This window comes from Caenorhabditis briggsae (assembly GCF_000004555.2).
Source record: "Caenorhabditis briggsae complete genome, chrIV, whole genome shotgun sequence".
NCBI classification, from domain to species: domain Eukaryota; kingdom Metazoa; phylum Nematoda; class Chromadorea; order Rhabditida; family Rhabditidae; genus Caenorhabditis; species Caenorhabditis briggsae.
Genome location: NC_013487.2, coordinates 3,336,925 through 3,354,922, shown reverse-complemented (window position 1 = coordinate 3,354,922; position 17,998 = coordinate 3,336,925). Strand labels below are relative to the sequence as shown.

At 34.9% G+C, this 17,998-nt stretch overlaps 1 protein-coding gene across 1 annotated transcript; it reads left to right on the top strand.

Moving 5' to 3' along the window:
- Window positions 1-474: 474 nt before the first annotated feature.
- Cbr-tat-2 lies at window positions 475-15,954 on the top strand (the record flags this gene model as incomplete). The annotated part of the gene is made up of 25 exons (XM_045244965.1): window positions 475-823; window positions 5,159-5,218; window positions 5,740-5,888; window positions 5,977-6,090; window positions 6,138-6,236; window positions 6,358-6,492; window positions 6,808-6,961; window positions 7,314-7,446; window positions 7,546-7,790; window positions 8,044-8,348; window positions 8,441-8,509; window positions 8,632-9,054; window positions 9,390-9,713; window positions 9,937-10,080; window positions 10,246-10,341; window positions 10,460-10,553; window positions 10,807-10,967; window positions 11,413-11,601; window positions 11,680-11,698; window positions 13,010-13,403; window positions 13,449-13,581; window positions 14,458-14,786; window positions 15,295-15,508; window positions 15,582-15,712; window positions 15,837-15,954. 25 exons carry the CDS (start codon window positions 475-477, stop codon window positions 15,952-15,954), a joined length of 4,581 nt encoding a protein of 1,526 aa, XP_045094618.1.
- Window positions 15,955-17,998: the final 2,044 nt, after the last annotated feature.

The following is a 17,998-nucleotide window of genomic DNA, read 5'->3' as shown; positions in this document are numbered from 1 at the left end:
AATATTAATATTTTCATATGGCCTAGCTTTTCTAGATTTTTATGCGTTTGAAATCAAAATTTTTCTACTGTTTCAGGCATTTTGGATTTTCTGAATTCTTCAAATTTTTTTATTTTTTGAAGTTTCTGATATTCTGGTTGTGTCTATTTCTTAATTTATATCTTTCACAGGAACCGAAATAATTGAACTCAAAGAAATAGCAATCGTGTAGCTCTCCTGCTCATTTCGTAATAAATAACTTCTACGTCACTCCAAACTACGATTCCACCCACTTTTTGTTTTTGTTTCGTTGTGCTTTTCTTTCTTCTTCTTCTTTTTTGAGCTCCCCGAGCAACATCATCTATTTCAACGAAATTGGTTTTTTTTCGTAGCGGTTTCCTAGCAAAATGCTATTCAGCCATCCGTCCCCCGCCGCTAAATCGCTAAAAACTTTCACTTTCTATTCTTTTTGCTTTAACTTTTTATATTTTGAAAATGAGCCTTAAAGAAGGCGATTTCTCGAAAATCAAAGTTCGAGGAGCCAAAAAAGACAAAAAGAAGACTAAAAATGCTAAAATTCGGCCAGCTGGGGTGCCAAAGAAGAAGAAGAAGAAGACTAAAGAATCCAAGTCAAGCACTCCGGAATCTGGAACTTCCAAATTTTCCAAAAAATCAAAATCTTCAAAGGCCTCCAAGGTCTCAAAGATTTCCAAGACTTCCAAGTCCTCCAAAGTATCCAAGATTTCGAAGAAATTCAAAAAATCAACTCCTAAAAAAGAAAAGATCAAGAAAGTGAATGATTTTGATTTGATTTTGGGACCAAATGGTCCAAGAGTCAGAAGAGGTGAGTTACATGAATTACTGTTGTTTAAAAAATGTTTTTTTTGTTAAAATGTCTGCTTACATAGTCCATTGACCAAAACCATGTGTCCCGAATTATAACGACATCTTGAAACGTGAAATTTTTTATGTTTTGCAAAATTACAGCTTCGTTAATATTCTTTTCTTTTATTGTCAAATGAAATTAGCCCCCCCCCTTTTGGTAGTTCTGCCGCATGGTTTTTTCCTTCGAGTTTATTCAAGAAACTACAGTACTGATCTACTGATCTCTTGAATCCGATCCATTGAACAGAATCATATGTTCCAAAATTTGATAAAAACTTGTAACATGTTTTTTTGTAAAATCATATTTGGTTTAAAAAGTTAAGCCCCGCCCATTTTCTGTAATTCTGCTGCATGTTTTTTAAAATATTGAAACTACAGTACTACGAAAAAACGAGTTCCAAATGGTCCTTCTAGTAAAAATTGTTAATATTGAATGTCCGAAATTGTACGACTGACAGCATAGCAACTTGGAGTTTAGAAGGCTAGAGACTCAGACAACGAGCCACTCTAACTATCTGCGTCTCTTGCATTCTATTTTGAAGTTCTACACTTGCTTCAGAAGTTCTGAAATTTTCAGAACAACCGGGTTAGTTTGAAGTACTATTCAAAGTCGACCATCTTCAACTAGGAACCTTTCTTTTTAGGTAGTACTGCATGCTTTAAAACTTTCTGTTTCATATGGACCACAAAATTTTATTGCTCATCGGTTTTTTAAAGTTTACATCAGCTTCAATTCTGATTGTGAAAATCATTTGAAATTTTGAAACCCAAAAAAATACTAATAAGTTGAAACATTATCCTTTTTATTTAAAACTTCCTTTCATGACCCATTCTCTGACCTTTCCTTCTACCTCTTATCTTCAATTTTTCCATATTTCTTTGCAACACAGAAAATTTTCCAATATGTATATTTGCATTAATACTTGTGGTCTGACGCATATGCTCACTCATATATAAGTTGGCTCGAACTCTTTTTTTATGACTCATCCGAAAGAAAAAAAACCTTTTTTTCTTGATAACTTGACTCATTTTTCTATTCTATGATTGCGAAAATTATTTTGAAAAAAAATTTGCAGTTTCAAAGGTTCCAAATAGTTCCTGGTTGTGAAAATTGTCTAAATTCACGACGACATTGTTTTCCATTACCTGTGTTGACAACATTAGAGTGGATCAATAACTTCTCAAAGTGTATCAAGTTTTTGAAAATGTTTATCTTTTCTTGAAGAGTTTTTTAAACCCTGTTTCAAAAAATTTTGAATTCCTAATAATTTTTTGGTAAATGGTTGGCTCCATAGTGCCGTTGCTTGTTAAAAACCTAAAGAAAAGTTGAAGCGATTTTCGAAATATACTTCAATAAAACGTTGGCGCGCCGCAGCCGAAAAAGGGTGCGTTCCTGATACGCCCCTTTTTGCAACAGTGGCGCACACTTTTTTGGGGATCTTTTTCTCGGAATTTTCATAAAGGGGCGTGTCGCGTAAGCCCCGCCCCTTGCCCAGATTTTTTTTTGTAGAGAGAGTATAGCTTTTCGATCACAAAAAAAATCGGTTTTTGAAAATTGATGAATTTTACAGAATTTCAAATTCTTGTTCTTGTTCATTTGTTTTACTTAAAACATAAAAAAACTTGAAGTAAGTCATTTTTAAGTAATTTTTCTAAATAATAATGTTTCACAAGTTGCATTAACTTTCTAAAGCTATTGGTTTTCCAATTAACCTTTCACCCTTTCAACATAAATAATTAGCACACGAAATTGTAGATTTTGGATTCCGATACTTTTGAGATTACAGCTGATTATTGGTTTTTCTGGTTTCTGAGCGTAAGAAACGGCGTTCCCATGCCCTAGGCCGGATTTCGACAGCTTATAAGTTTCACCCAACAAACTTCTATTTTTCACAAAAAAAAATTAACTCCTGTTTCACATTTTTCATAGATAATCTTGTTTCATTTGAAACAACGTTAAAAAATTATGAGTAGGATTTTTTGAAATTCCTAAACTTTTCTCTCGAAACTTTGGGGATCTAAACTGAACTATTATCGAACGGGAACATAGTACACATTAAATATAGCAGAACATAACATCATACAACACATACCCACCCCGATAATCCTGTCCGATGGCTTATGTAAATTGGCACCGGCCCCTCCTCCTCTTTATATCCGAAAATTCGAGAGGGTTAGGTGGACTGTCATTGAGAGGGCAAACATAGAGATATTTAATACTCGTAAACCTAACTTTCCCGCGTTCTCTTCCCCTCTCTCTCTCTCTCTCTCTCTCTCTCTCCATCTTTCATCATTTATTGATTATTTGTTGTGATATCATTTTTGAGGAATTTCAAAAACTTTGTGGGTGGATTTGGAGTATAAAACTTGTTTTCTATGTTTCAATTGGTTGAAAAGATATTGATATTTAAATTTTTTTGGATCAAATTGAAAAGTTTCCGTTTCAATATTGTTGGAATAGATTCAGGGTTGAATCTTCTTTGATATCTCACTCTTCTCAAAACCTATATGCATGAGAAATTCCTGTTTCGAAAACTTTGTAAAACATTTAAAACTTTACTTTGTTGTAATTTGTAATTTTGTAATTTGTTTATTGATTATTGGTGTTAATGGCCCAGTTTCCAAGAACAAAAAATTGTGTTTGAAGTAAAACGGATTTTACTATTTTCTTCCAAAAATTACTGATTCCAATCAATAATTTTCGTAGCTCAAGTTTTTGAACTCAATAATCAATTCTTGTCGCTACAAATTCTTTTTGATTTCCTTTTGTTTTGAAGTTCCAATGTTTTTTCTCAATGTGAAAAAACTATGAAACACCGGTTTCAGAATGACCATACAGATCCGAGGCAATTCTGATGATTTAATCAGATTTGGCAATGATATTTTAAAATATACAATTTTTTCCAAAATAAAGTGTGCTCAAAAAGTCACACTTTTCCCTCCGAAATGATTCATTTTCTCTGACTTGATCTAGTTCTATGTGATTCATCATTTTTCAAACTTTAAAAAGGCAAAAGAACGAATAATTTAACGTCAATCAATGAGTTTCCTATTAAGTAGAACGGAACACACAAGTGATATAAAATTAATAAGAGAGACGAAAAGAAAATAAAAAAGTTGAAGTGGTAAAATGCGTAAAAATGATATCAGTTTTTTACTGTTTCAAGTTGGTTTTTAATTTTTTTGGAAGATCTTTTCTTTAGTAAAATTTGCACTAACGCATTGAGCTCAATTATCTCGGTTCTTATAAGAGATATCAAAAATTTGTCAACTGATAAAAGATTTATCATAATACTAGCAAAATTTTTGTAGATTCAGGTTTTTGATATGGCCTATGGGAACGGAGATAATTGAGCCCAAAGAGCAAGTCCCGCTGTGGCCGTGTAGCGGCCATCTAAGTTTTGCTGTTTCAAATTTTCAATAAGATTTCAAAACTTTAAAAAATGTAATCTTTTTTTGGTGAGTTTTAATTATTAATTGCGAAATTTGAGATTCTTTAAGTCAAAGCTGTAGAAAATGACGGTCGGCCGCGGCCGGCCGTGACATAGTTTAGCAGTAAGTCAGCATACCGTAAAACCTCTAATAGAACGACACCCGGATCGTCCACTTTGAGCCTGTATATCTCACTTGATTTAAAAGATATTAAAAAGTTGTCAACTGATAAAATGTAGCTGATGATATGATAAACATTTTATCAGTTAATCACTTTTTGATATCTTTCAAATGAAGTGAGATATATAGGCTCAAAGTGGACGATCCGGGTGTCGTTCTATTAGAGGTTTTACGGTAGATTCCCAGATTCCCAAAAACTCCAGAATTCCCCTTCTATATTTTATAAAATATACATTTTCTCCCCCTCCCCACAAAAAATGGCGTTATCAGTGATTCACCCCCATCCTCCGCCTCCCTAAAACTCTCTATTTTTTCTATTCCTCCTTCTTTTTTTCACAATTTCCCTCCCTGATACACGTTGTTTCAGACAATGTGCTGTGTTTCCATGTATGTATCGGTGTTAGTCACTTTTTTCTTTCTTTCGTTTTTTGTTTCTCTGTGCCATTGAGCTTCTATTTTTTGTCGTTTTGTATAGTCTCGGTCGTCACACTTTTTTTACATTTTCAGGTTTTTGAGAAAATTGGATTGAACAAGATTCAATATTGCTTGGTGTGTCTAATCTGACAAATACTACAATTTAAAAAAATCTAGAATCTGAATTTTCAAAAAATTTCATTGTTTCCCCAAACTATTTAATTTTGTGTATCAAAAAAAAATTCTGATCCGATTTGTATTTTTTCAGCACCTGTCGTACCAATTTACAACGACCCGAAACAGGGCTTCGATAACGATAAGAAGAACGGTGAGTTGTTTTTTTCGATGATTCAAAAGGATTTATCGACTTTGACTTAATTTATCTTTTTTCATAGGAGAGATATCAAAAAATGATCAACTGATAAAATATTCAACTAAAATGATACACATTTTATTAATTGACATTTTTTGATACCTCTTACAGGAACTCAGATAATTTGGGTCAAAGTTAATGTACCTTTTATTACAAAGAAACTCCTAAAATTTTAATTCTAGTTCAAACTTGTCAAGTTTGAATGTCTGATTTTGCAACGAAAATCACATTTCTAGCCATACTAGAAGCCAAGATACGGCAACTTGAAACTAGAAGGCTAGAGACACAGACAGTAAGACAGTCTAACTGTCTGCGTCTTTTAATTTAGCTGTTACTGTAGTTTTTCACTTACTGTAGTTTTTCACTTACTTGTTAGTTTTTTAATTAAAATGCGTCTTGTTAACTGAATTCAAAATTGAAGAACGGTGAAATTTATAGGTTTTTGAAGTAATAAAATTTTTTTTTAATATTTCCAGAAAAACCAACTAAAAAACCATCTGAAAGTGGGCGTGGCATGTTCAGTTGGTTTCCATGTTGTGCGAGCACATCGAAGGAAAAAAATGCGCCGACGGAAAGGAGGTTACGAGCCAACGATAGGGAATATAATGCTCAATTTAAGTATGCGGTGAGTTTGAAATTACTGTAAGAAGACCTCGGAGCAAAATGTTTTTCCTGTTCCACAAATTTAAGATTAATGAAACAGAAATTTTCAGGATAACCTAATCAAAACGTCCAAATACAACATAATCACATTTGTGCCGCAGAATCTGTTTGAGCAATTTCAGCGGATAGCCAACTTTTATTTTTTAGTTCTGATGATATTACAGGTACTATTTTTCTTGAAGTTTTAAAGTTCCCAACAAAAAAATTCCAGTTTATCCCTCAAATCTCATCAATTTCATGGTATTCAACGGCAGTTCCACTGGTGATAGTGCTAGCCTTCTCAGCGATAAAAGATGGGTATGATGATGTGGTAAGTTTCTGAAAAATATTACTGTATCTCGTTTGCGTGATAGGTGAACTACAACTCAAGCTATGATTCATAGGAACCCTCCGGGAAAAATGAGCAAAAACTAGAAACTGTACATTTCCAGCAACGCCACGTGTCTGATCGAAATGTAAACGGTCGAAAATCGTATGTAGTAAGGAACGGAAGTCTGTGTGAAGAGGATTGGAGTAATGTGAAAGTGGGTGATGTGATACGAATGATGAGCAATCAGTTTGTGGCGGTGAGTTTGATTTTTCTGCATCCTACCGATGGATTGAAGATTTGGAATATTGGAGTTTTGATATAACTATTCGGAAACAGTAGAAAATAGTGTGTTTTAAAACAGTGAAGATTGAAATTCTATAACCGTTTGGACTCAAAAATATATCTTAAAATTGAATCGAAATCTGGGTTATTGTGAAAAAGATATGTCCATTATGAAACAGTAAAAATTATGTATCTTCAGTCAGAGTCGTTGAAGCTTCTTAGGTATTTGAGGTTTATCCTTTTCTATGCCCAAGAAACATTAGAAGTATAAATTGATTAAAATTTCCAGGCGGATCTCCTACTGCTATCCACATCTGAACCATATGGAGTATGTTTTATTGAAACAATGGAATTGGATGGAGAAACGAATTTAAAAAATCGAGGAGCCATGTCATGTACCCAAGTGATGGGCGATGATTTGGATGGAATCACTAGGTTTGATGGTTAGTTAACTTTAATTACAGTACCAGCCGTCTATATTTCCAAACGCGTAGCTCAATGGCATTGCTATGTACAGTACCAGGCAAAAACTAATTAATTTTGTTTATTTTTAGTTGAAAGCTGTCAAAGAAAAATTGTCAGCTACAAAATTAAAGCTCTAGTTTTGTTTAGTATACTCACAATCAGAAACTCGCAGAAAAATTGAAAAATTCTGGATAAGTTTTTAGGCACCCGAAGTTGATCATTTTCAACTGTAAATTGATTGTTAGATGTCCTATGACCTATGTCACATTGGATCATTAATTAAATTTAAACCTAAAAATACCAGAAATTTGAAATAGAATTTTTTTCCAGGAGAAATCGTGTGCGAACCCCCCAACAACAAATTGGATAAGTTTCAAGGAAAGCTAATGTGGAATAATCAGGAATACGGTATCAGCAATGATAACATCTTGTTGAGAGGATGCATTTTGAAGAATACCAGATGGTAAGAGCTCCAGAGGATATTTTGCATGAAAAAAATTTAATATTTGTCACCAAATCTCAAGCAAACTATAAACTTATTGAAACTGAAAAAAAATTCCAGGTGCTACGGAGTGGTGGTATTTGCTGGAAAAGACACAAAATTGATGATGAACAGTGGAAAAACGAAATTCAAGAGAACTTCCCTAGATCGATTCTTGAACATTCTCATCGTCGGAATCGTGCTCTTTTTGATCGCCATGTGTCTAATTTGTACGATTTTGTGTGCTGTATGGGAGTATCAAACTGGAAGATATTTCACGATTTATTTGCCATGGGATGATATTGTACCAAGTCCGGAGCAGAGAGGTAAATCACGTCGGTTGATAAAAATATTATATTTAGGGAATTTTAATAGTATATTATGTTATCATTGTAACAGAGCCAATATTTTAGGACCCATAACGAAGAAGAAAACTATGACAGTAGGGACCTACATTCGTTCCGGTGAAAGACATTAAAAAATAGCAAAATAATAATCTTAACACCAACAAACATTTATCAGTTAACAACTTTTCTTTATTTTTTCCAGGGAACGAAAGAGACTGACTCAAAGCTATAGGCCTTTATAATTCCCAACTTCCAGGTGGCCGTCAAATTGCTCTAATTGCCTTCCTACAATTCTTCTCCTACATCATTTTGCTGAATACAGTAGTCCCGATTTCTCTCTACGTTTCCGTCGAAATCATTCGATTTATCCATTCGTTATGGATCAATTACGACACCAAAATGTACTATGAAAATGGAGAGAAAAGTGTTCCAGCCAAGGCGCATACGACAACTTTGAATGAGGAATTGGGTCAAGTACAGTATGTTTTCAGTGATAAGACTGGAACATTGACAAGAAATATTATGACTTTTAATAAGGTAAGCGATTTTTTTAGAGATCGTATAGTTTATCACTTGAAAATTTCGATTCTAATTTTTATCATGAATACGCTACAGTAAATATTTTTCAGTGTACCATCAATGGAATATCGTATGGAGATGTGTATGACAACAAAGGAGAGGTTATAGAACCAACCGATGTAAGTTCAGGATTTCAAATGTGCTCTACGAGACTTTTATAAAAATTGCAATACCACTAACCACTAATAAACTAATTTCAATATATCAATTATCACAACTACTTGAAACAGTAAAATTTTAGAAAACACCATCTCTCAACTTCTCATGGAACTCATCCTCCGAACCAACCTTCAAATTCTACGACAAGAATCTTCTAGACGCCACAAAACGCCAAGTACCAGAAATCGATCAATTCTGGAGATTATTGGCGCTGTGTCATACTGTAATGCCAGAACGAGATAAAGGGCAACTAGTGTATCAGGCACAGTCACCCGATGAACATGCTCTCACATCGGCCGCCCGGAATTTCGGTTATGTATTCCGAGCAAGAACACCGCAGAGTATTACGATTGAGGTGATGGGAAATGAGGAGACACATGATTTGTTGTCAATTTTGGATTTTAATAATGAGAGGAAACGGATGTCGGTCATTGTGAGAGGATCAGATGGGAAGATTAGGCTGTATTGCAAAGGAGCGGATATGATGATTATGCAAAGGATACATGTGAGTTGATTTCTTTGAAGCGCTGCTATATCTCACTTGGATGAATCAAGACTAAAAAGTTGTCAACTACAAAATTGAAATTCTAGTTTTGTTTAGTGTACCCTGAAAATTTCAGACAAATCGAAAACTTCTTAACTACTTTTGTAGGGTATCAAAGTTAACTACTTTTCCGTTTTTTCAGGTACTGTAGAAATATAAAGTCTCTGTTTCAAAAAGTTCATTAACTCAAGCCCATTTGAATTCTATCAATACTAATCTTTTCCAAAATCTGACCGTTTTGAAAAGTTATTAAACATAATCATTTAAATTCCATCAATAAGGAAATTTTTTTACAGCCTTCAACATCTCAAATCATGCGAACCTCAACCAACACTCATCTCGCCGATTTCGCCAATATCGGTCTCCGAACACTATGCCTTGCCTACAAAGACATTGATCCAGGATACTTTTCCGATTGGGAGCAACGTGTCAAAACAGCTTCCGCACAAATGCAGAATCGAGAATCCGCGGTGGATGCGTTGTATGAGGAAATCGAGAAGGATTTGGTATTAATTGGAGCCACTGCAATTGAGGATAAACTACAGGATGGGGTACCAGAAGCGATTGCAAGGCTATCCGAAGCGAATATTAAGATTTGGGTGTTGACTGGAGATAAGACGGTGATTAAAATGTTACGGTTTCATGGGGAACATGACATTTTGGAATTTTTTGACTGATTGATTTTTTTTTGATGGACAAAAGAATAGATAAATTGAGTCAAAGTTAGGGCGTTTCAGTATCATTTGTTTGGGTCCTACGAAAAATGTCTCTGTTACAAAAGGGCTAAAAATTTATAGTGATTAAATATTATACTAATTTTAAAGTTATCCATATTTTTTCCAGGAAACCGCCATCAACATTGCCTACTCATGTCGATTGCTAACTGACGAAACCAAGGAAATTGTAGTCGTTGACGGACAAACAGAATCTGAAGTTGAAGTGCAGCTGAAGGACACCAGAAACACTTTTGAGCAGATTTTGGCGTTGGTGAGTTGAATAAAAATCAAGAACAAAAAGACAGAATTTCAATTTACAAAGTTGATGAAACAGGAAAAAATGTTTGAAAAACGATGCCGTTTCAAGACTTCCAGAAGTTCCGAGAACTTTTTTTAAATCTACTGATCTGTTCGATAGAGCATAAATCCATCCTAGAAACCCCGACCCCCAGAATTCCGACGTTCCGAAGAAGTGGATATCTATATAAACGAGATTATTCGTTTGCTAGATTCCATGGACAAATCGACAAGGGTTTGAAAAAACTAATGAAACCATTCTTATTGTTTTTGGCTGCTCAATTCTGGTGCATCCCTTTTTAGTTGCCTATTTCAAAATCTTTATTTCAAATTAAATATCGATTTATTTCCAGCCATCACCCGGAGGACCTGGATCAAAGCCAAGAATTGAAATCGAGACGATTCATGAGGATTCGGATATTGTGTCATCTGCAAGGAGTATGGATAGTGGGTTTTTTTTAACCTTAACATTGAGCCAATTTATCTTGTTGTCCTGTAAGAATTGACAAAATCTTAAACAAAAGATAACAACTATTTTATCAGTTAAGACATTTTTGATACCTCTTTAAAAAAATTGAGATAATTGAGCTCAAATGGTAATTAGGGGTGTGGCAATTTATAATAGGATTTGCTAATTTGATGAATTTCAATATTGCGGTTGTACTAGAAATTTTTGAACAAGCTAACTCAAATTCTCCAGGAAACATTGTCACTCCCGACTTAAAATCTGCGGAATTGGCTGAAAACGAAACTGGAGGCGTGGCTTTGGTCATCAATGGAGATTCATTGGCGTTCGCATTGGGACCAAGACTCGAAAGGACGTTTTTGGAAGTGGCTTGTATGTGTAATGTGAGTTTTTGTGTCTAAAAATTGGAAAATCATGAGATTCTGTTCAAAATTTAGTTTCAGGATTTTACAGTTTCAGTTACTCATTCTATTAGATAACGTCTTTTTTTCAATAGTTCTGGATTGAATCTGGATTTGGAGGGATTCTTAACATTGACCCAATTTATTTCGGTTCCTGTGAGAGATTTAAAAAATTGGTCAACTGATAAGATGATTATGATATTATGAGTAACATTTTATCAGTTGACCACTTTTTGATATCTCTAACATGAACCGAGATAAATTGGGTCAAAGTTAAATATGAAACAATTTTTTATTATACATTAACGTCACTGAAAAAAAAATAAATAGGAACCGTCATTAAACCTACATGAAACAGAAACAACTTTTTTAGAAAGTTTTCCGTTTTCCTACAGTACCATTCTAAAAATCAGATTCTGAAATCATTTTCTCATTCCAGGCAGTCATCTGTTGTCGTGTGACACCGCTTCAAAAAGCGCAAGTAGTCGATTTGGTGAAACGGAACAAAAAAGCAGTGACTCTATCAATTGGAGATGGTGCCAATGATGTTAGTATGATCAAGACAGCACATATTGGAGTTGGAATTTCTGGTAAGAAGGATTTTGAAGGAGATTTTCGGTTTCATAAGGTCTATAATATTAGGTTGTTCGGAAAGTCCTTTCCATTCGATATAAAAAAGGTCAAAACAATGTCAGATAAATTTAAGATATTGACCATTGTTATCAGTGACTATCTGCCAACGACCCACCAAATTGTGGATGCCTTCCTTCCAGAACTCCGGTCACAGCGCATTAAAAATCAGGTCAACCCATTTTTGACATCATGCTTTGAAGTGAATTTTTTTCAATCAAGATGTCGGTAGAAATGGCTGGATAGGGGGTAGTCAGACAGTACAAGGTTTGGACTATACTGTAGATGAGACAGAACCGTTCAGCCGTATCCAGTGAAATTGGTCTCCGTTCTCCTTCCCGCATGAGGTTGCGAATTTCGATTTTGAAAATAAGCATTTGTGTTTCTCTCCAATGGAGATCCACATGGAGTCTGAGTTATGTCGCCTGACAAAAATAGGTATCGGTCATAAAAGTGACACCATTATCTGGCAGCTCCCAATACTCCACTCCTTGGTAGACATCCATGCCGAAAACATACCATTTTTAACGTTAATTTCACGTTTCGGGACGTCTGGCGGTTGAGTGCCTTTGTCAACCCACTTGGATTGTTGTTTATAGTAATCATAAATTACTCATTTATCGCCACTAGTAATGATTTAACATCAACATTCATGTGTGCAACGCAGGATGAGAAGATTCAAACAGGTGCCCACACATGAAACAAAGTTGCTTTGAGCGAAAAGGTGTGATCCATATCTTCCCACTTTTTTTACTTTGCCAAGAGTTCCCAATTAATGGCTTTTTGACGAAAAACTTGCCACTGATGTACTTGATATATTCCGCACAGTTTGAGACGGGTCCCTTTCAATCCCGGTTTTTAATGCGTCCAAAACTGAGCCCGTATGCTTTTTTGAAGGGGGATTTTCGTCCAACAAGAATTTTCATTTTTCAAATTGATGAATCCAGGTTGTGAAGTTTGTTCGAAAGGGTGCATCTTCGTTGTTAACCTCCACAAATTGGTGATTGATTTCAGTTGATCTGAGGTCAGATAGAAATACAAATAAAATGGTAGTCCAAAAATGGAAATTGTTAGGGGCAAAAACGGTGGGCATATCTCACTGCACGAAAAGAGGAGAATGATCTCCGTTGGGGTTTAGACACTATTAGACCTCACCAGCATACTGATAAAACGACAACTTCCTCGCTTTTATCCCTTTCAAGAAAACGAATTGAAAATGATTTGAAATGATTCGCCAGTCTCAGCAAAATAGATGAAATCGGGTGGTAGCTTGTATACATTTGCTATAGTGTTTGTTATTAGTAAAGACAGCATCATGACACATTAATTAACCTAATTAACATTAGTGAAAAAGCAATAGATAGAATTATGAAACATTGATTGATTTTTCTATATCCAATTTGTAGGACAAGAAGGAATGCAGGCAGTACTGGCATCCGACTACTCTGTCGGCCAATTCAAATACCTCGAACGTCTTCTACTGGTCCACGGCAGATGGTCGTACATCAGAATGGCCAAGTTCCTTCGCTACTTTTTCTACAAGAACTTTGCATTTACACTCACCAATTTCTGGTATTCATTCTTCTGCGGATACTCGGCTCAAACAGTTTTCGATGCTGTTCTCATTGCCTGTTACAACCTGTTCTTCACGGCTCTTCCAGTTTTAGCAATGGGAAGTTTGGATCAGGATGTGGATGATCATTACTCGTTGAGATACCCAAAATTGTATCTTCCCGGACAGTTCAACTTGTTTTTCAATATGAGGATTTTCATCTATTCTGTACTTCATGGAATGTTTAGGTGAGGGATTTGAAAAGCTTTCCTTTTGAAAAAATGGTTTTTTAGCTCGCTTGTAATATTTTTCATTCCTTATGGGGCATTTTACAACGCTGCTGCTTCTTCTGGAAAGGATTTGGATGATTATTCGGCATTGGCATTTACAACTTTCACGGCATTGATCGTTGTGGTTACTGGACAGGTAAATTGAATTTTATCATTCCTAAATTTATAAAGAATCTTGAAAAACCTAATGACTGTCATCGAGTAATGCATTCGAAATTTGGAACCCAATTTATGACTTTTCTAAAACAGTGCCTTTTTTTTGAAAGATTGAAGTGAACATCATGAAAAATTCGAATTTTATTTCCATATTTCTGGATTTATTTTTCGAACAGACACATTCCAAAATTTTCAATAGTCTTGGCCAACTCAAATTTTGGATGGTATTTTTTAATTTAAAAAAGTATTACATGAAAACATTTTCTGAAACTTCTGAAACTGTCAAATTTTTTAAAATGGTTTAAAACGGTTGAACATAATTGGAATCTTTGTTTCCAAAACGCTGAACCCATTTTTTTCAAATTTCGTGCGAAAACTTCTGAAAATTCTAGAGTTAATTGATTCGGTATAACGTTTAGAAAACAAGAGAAATGCAAATTCATCAAGCTTTTGAAGGGATACGCAAACTGAAGTTATAAAGCTCATCTAGTTATCTGAAAATTCTGAAACAGTAGGTTTGAAAAATAGTTTTTAGCACATTTACCGTGTTTTTGGTATCAATCAAATTTGAAAACCCTTTCGAAGAGTTCCTTATGTGGTTTTAAATAAATTCACTGTTTCCAAAAGTTCATAAACCTTTTTATGATCTGTTTCTTTAGTGCGAACACTCCCCCCTATTCTTTTCTTTTACCTTCATTATCTCAATTTCTGTTAGAGCACAAGTTAGAGTTCTATTAGAGCATTTGCGGAAAATCTTTGTACATTTTTCTTCTAATCATCTACATATAAGATAGAACCTTCTAGAAAAAAAAACGAACAACCTCAATAACCCCGCAATCAATCAAAAAAATTTCAGATAGCCTTCGACACCAGCTACTGGACAGCAATCTCACATTTCACAATTTGGGGATCTCTAGTTCTCTACTTTTTAGTGTGTTTCTTGTTATACGAATGGTTACCAGTGTCTTGGATTGTCAAAACATCATCATCTATTTCCTATGGTGTCGCATTTCGAACAATGGTCACTCCTCACTTCTGGTTCTCGATTCTTATGGTTTCTGTTGTATTGTTGCTTCCGGTTATGTTAAATCGATTCTTCTGGTTTGATACACATCCGTCGTTTGCTGATCGACTGAGAATTCGAAGGAAAATGGGCAAGAAACCATCGAGCAAAGATGATAAGAAGTTTGTTTTTTTTCAAATCTTGTTTGGAATTGCGCAATCAAACCAATCCACACATTACCATTTGTTCGGTTTTGGTTTTAAAAACCACAAACTTTGGAGTCTTACGAAAGTATTCAAAAATGTTTCAATTTGTCTAAAAATTTCAGAGTATACTAAAAAAATCGGGCTTCAATTTTGTAGTTAATAACTTTTTGATTTAAGTTTTTCTGAAATATCTACATGGCTTGAAATTAACTAAATGCCAAAACTACCTTCAAGACTTCTTGCAGCAGTTCATCTCACTTGGATGATTTTCGACAGAAAAGTTGTCAACTACAAAATTGAAGCTCTATTTTTGTTCAGTACACTCTCAAATTTTCAGACGAATTCGAAATTTTTGAACCACTTTTATAGGAGCGATTTGTAATTTTTTACTGGACGTCGGTTGAAAAATGTTTCAGTTTCAGAACTTCCATTAAACCCATTCTTCACTTGTTCAACAGTTCAGAGAGAGAACACTTTTTTGCAGAACCACATTCAAACGAACAGCAGCCACTCGTCGAAGTGTTCGCGGATCCCTCCGATCCGGCTACGCGTTCTCACATTCGCAAGGATTCGGAGAGCTCATTCTCAAAGGAAAACTGTTCAAAAATGTGGATAATCTACGTGGCAAAGGGTCGAATTCAAAGATTCATCCGACTTCAGACGACTATCAGCCGATTTTGATGTCTAGTGTTCCAGAGGTGAGTTTCTGACTACTGTATCTTGCACCTCCAGTGTTAAGCAAACAAGTTCAACTCCTCCAGAAGATTCCAGAAGATTCTAAAATTCCAATTCTTCCAGGGATCCACGTCATCCAGCTCCACACCTCCGATGTCACTTCCAATTGATGGTAGCCGCCCCCAGAACGTTGTTCCTCATACACTAGATGTAAATACTGAAGACTGGTAAGTTTTTTTTTTCACTTCTATCAAAAAGCACGGCTTCACTTCTACAGTACTCCTTTCTACCGTAATCGTAACCGTGTCGTAATACCGTACTCATTAGTGTGTTGTTACTATCTTCATACAGGTCTCACGGATATCGTCCCGCCTACGCAAAAGAACCATCACCACTGCAAGGTACCGTAATCCATGGAAATGGGAAAAAAGGGCGGAGCCTAGGGATCTCGAGAGAAACTCAGGTATAGCGAGGAAATGTGAAGTTTTGCGACTTTCCCCGCTGGCCGTTGTATAAATATTGTTTTGTGTGATTTTTAGGAGTTTTAAAATTTTAGTTTGTGTGCTGGTGGCCTAGATTTTTCCTAGGCCACTTTTATTTATTTTCTCTACTTCTACCGTAATCGATCTCATTTCTTGTGCAGTGTGTGCTTTCCGTTTTCAACCCTTTGTGCTTTTCATTCTTTTTGTTAATTGATTATTTAATTATTAAATTACCCAATAAAACTTTTTTAATTATTTCCTAATTTTCCAAAAATCAATATTTTGTATACAGGAAGCCGCCGATGAACAACCAGACGTGATTATTGAGCATCTGTAAAAGGAATTATCCTCGCTAATTAATTTTCTTAATTACTCTCTCTAATTATCCCCGTTTTTGTAGGCACCGGTTTAGGCTCTTTTTCCCTGGGTTTCTTCTTTTTTTCTGTAATTTTTGCTTTAAAATTCTGCTGAAATGTGATATTTTTGGAAATATCAAAATGGGTACTCTATTGTATTTTTCTTCAATTTCGTGTAATTTTTCTTGAAAAATAAAACCAATTTATATTTTTATATACATTTTCATGTAAAGTGATGTCCATCGCATATTTCCCTAATTTTCCATCTGAAAAACGCAATCACCAACTTACTGTAAACACTTCAATAGAAGACCACCCAAACCATCAACTTTGAGCCCATTGATCTTGATTCGAGTAGAAGATATCAAAAAGTAGTCAACCGACTAAATATTTTTGATATTATGATAAATATTTCGTTGGTTGATCACTCTTTCATATCTCATACACGAATGAGGGCAAATAGACAATTGCTATGAGAATTGTTGTTATCTAAAGAGTTGCTATAAAGGAACAATTGCTATATACCTAGTTGCTATGACACAATTGCTATATTTGACACAATTGCTATATATTTTCAAATTTCAAAGGCACAATTGATATAGAATGTACCAGTTGCTATGTGTGATTACAGTCGCTATTTCTGACACAATTGCTATTTTGACACAATTCTATAGTTCTTATAATGGATATTTTTGCGCGTTTTAGTACACTTTCTCGGCTCCTTTGCTTTTGAAAGTGGCCAAAATTTCGGAGGGAACAATGATTCGGGGGTACAAGGGGGTACAACTGATTCAGAGGTGCAAAATTGGTGATTCGGGGTACAAACTACAATTGATTCCGGGGTACAACTCATTTCATTTAGACAATGCTTGTGATTCGGGGGTACAATTTGTTTTGATTTTCATAGATTTTCTGAATACCTGAATTTCAGAGCTCAAAAATCTCAGAATTCTTAGAATTTCGGAATCTGAGAACTTCGGAACTTCAGAATCTGAAAATTTCCGAATTTTCAAAAATTACGACAGAAAGTTTTCACTTCTCATTGTCACATTGTTCATTTTGTGTCATACTTTTTATGAAAAAAAAATTGTGGAAAGAAAATAACTCATTCAGGATTTTCATGCTTAATTGAAGGATCCAGACAGATATAATATTCATGATGTTTATCAATTTTTTCGTCTTATGGTGATTCCCGCAAAAATGAATCAATCTGAATACGACGATAACTGCAAGGAGTGCATTTGCAGAATCTGTCCGGAATACGAAGAGGAGAATAATATTTGATACATTTCATCTGATTTTGCTTTATTGTTCTTGCTATAAAGTGTTAATGTCGTTTAGAAATTGATTTTTTTTTCAGGCCAATTTTCGCGACAGTGTTACTTTTCTTTTGCCGAACATTTCAGTCTTGGCTCTCATTAATTTCAACATGATTGTTTTGTCTCGTTTTTCGAGCCTAGAAGTGTTTTTAGTTTCACACGGGATTTTGTAAATTCCGGAAATGACTAGAATTTTTGGTGGTACGACGGATCGGATATTTCCCAAAATGAAATAGTAGAAAATGAAATGTTTCTGAATCTAAATACTTCCAAATTTCAAAATTTACGGAATGAAAACTGTCCGAAAGCAGAAAAGGCGAAAGTGGAATTGTCCTAAAGTAGAACTGTCCCGTTTT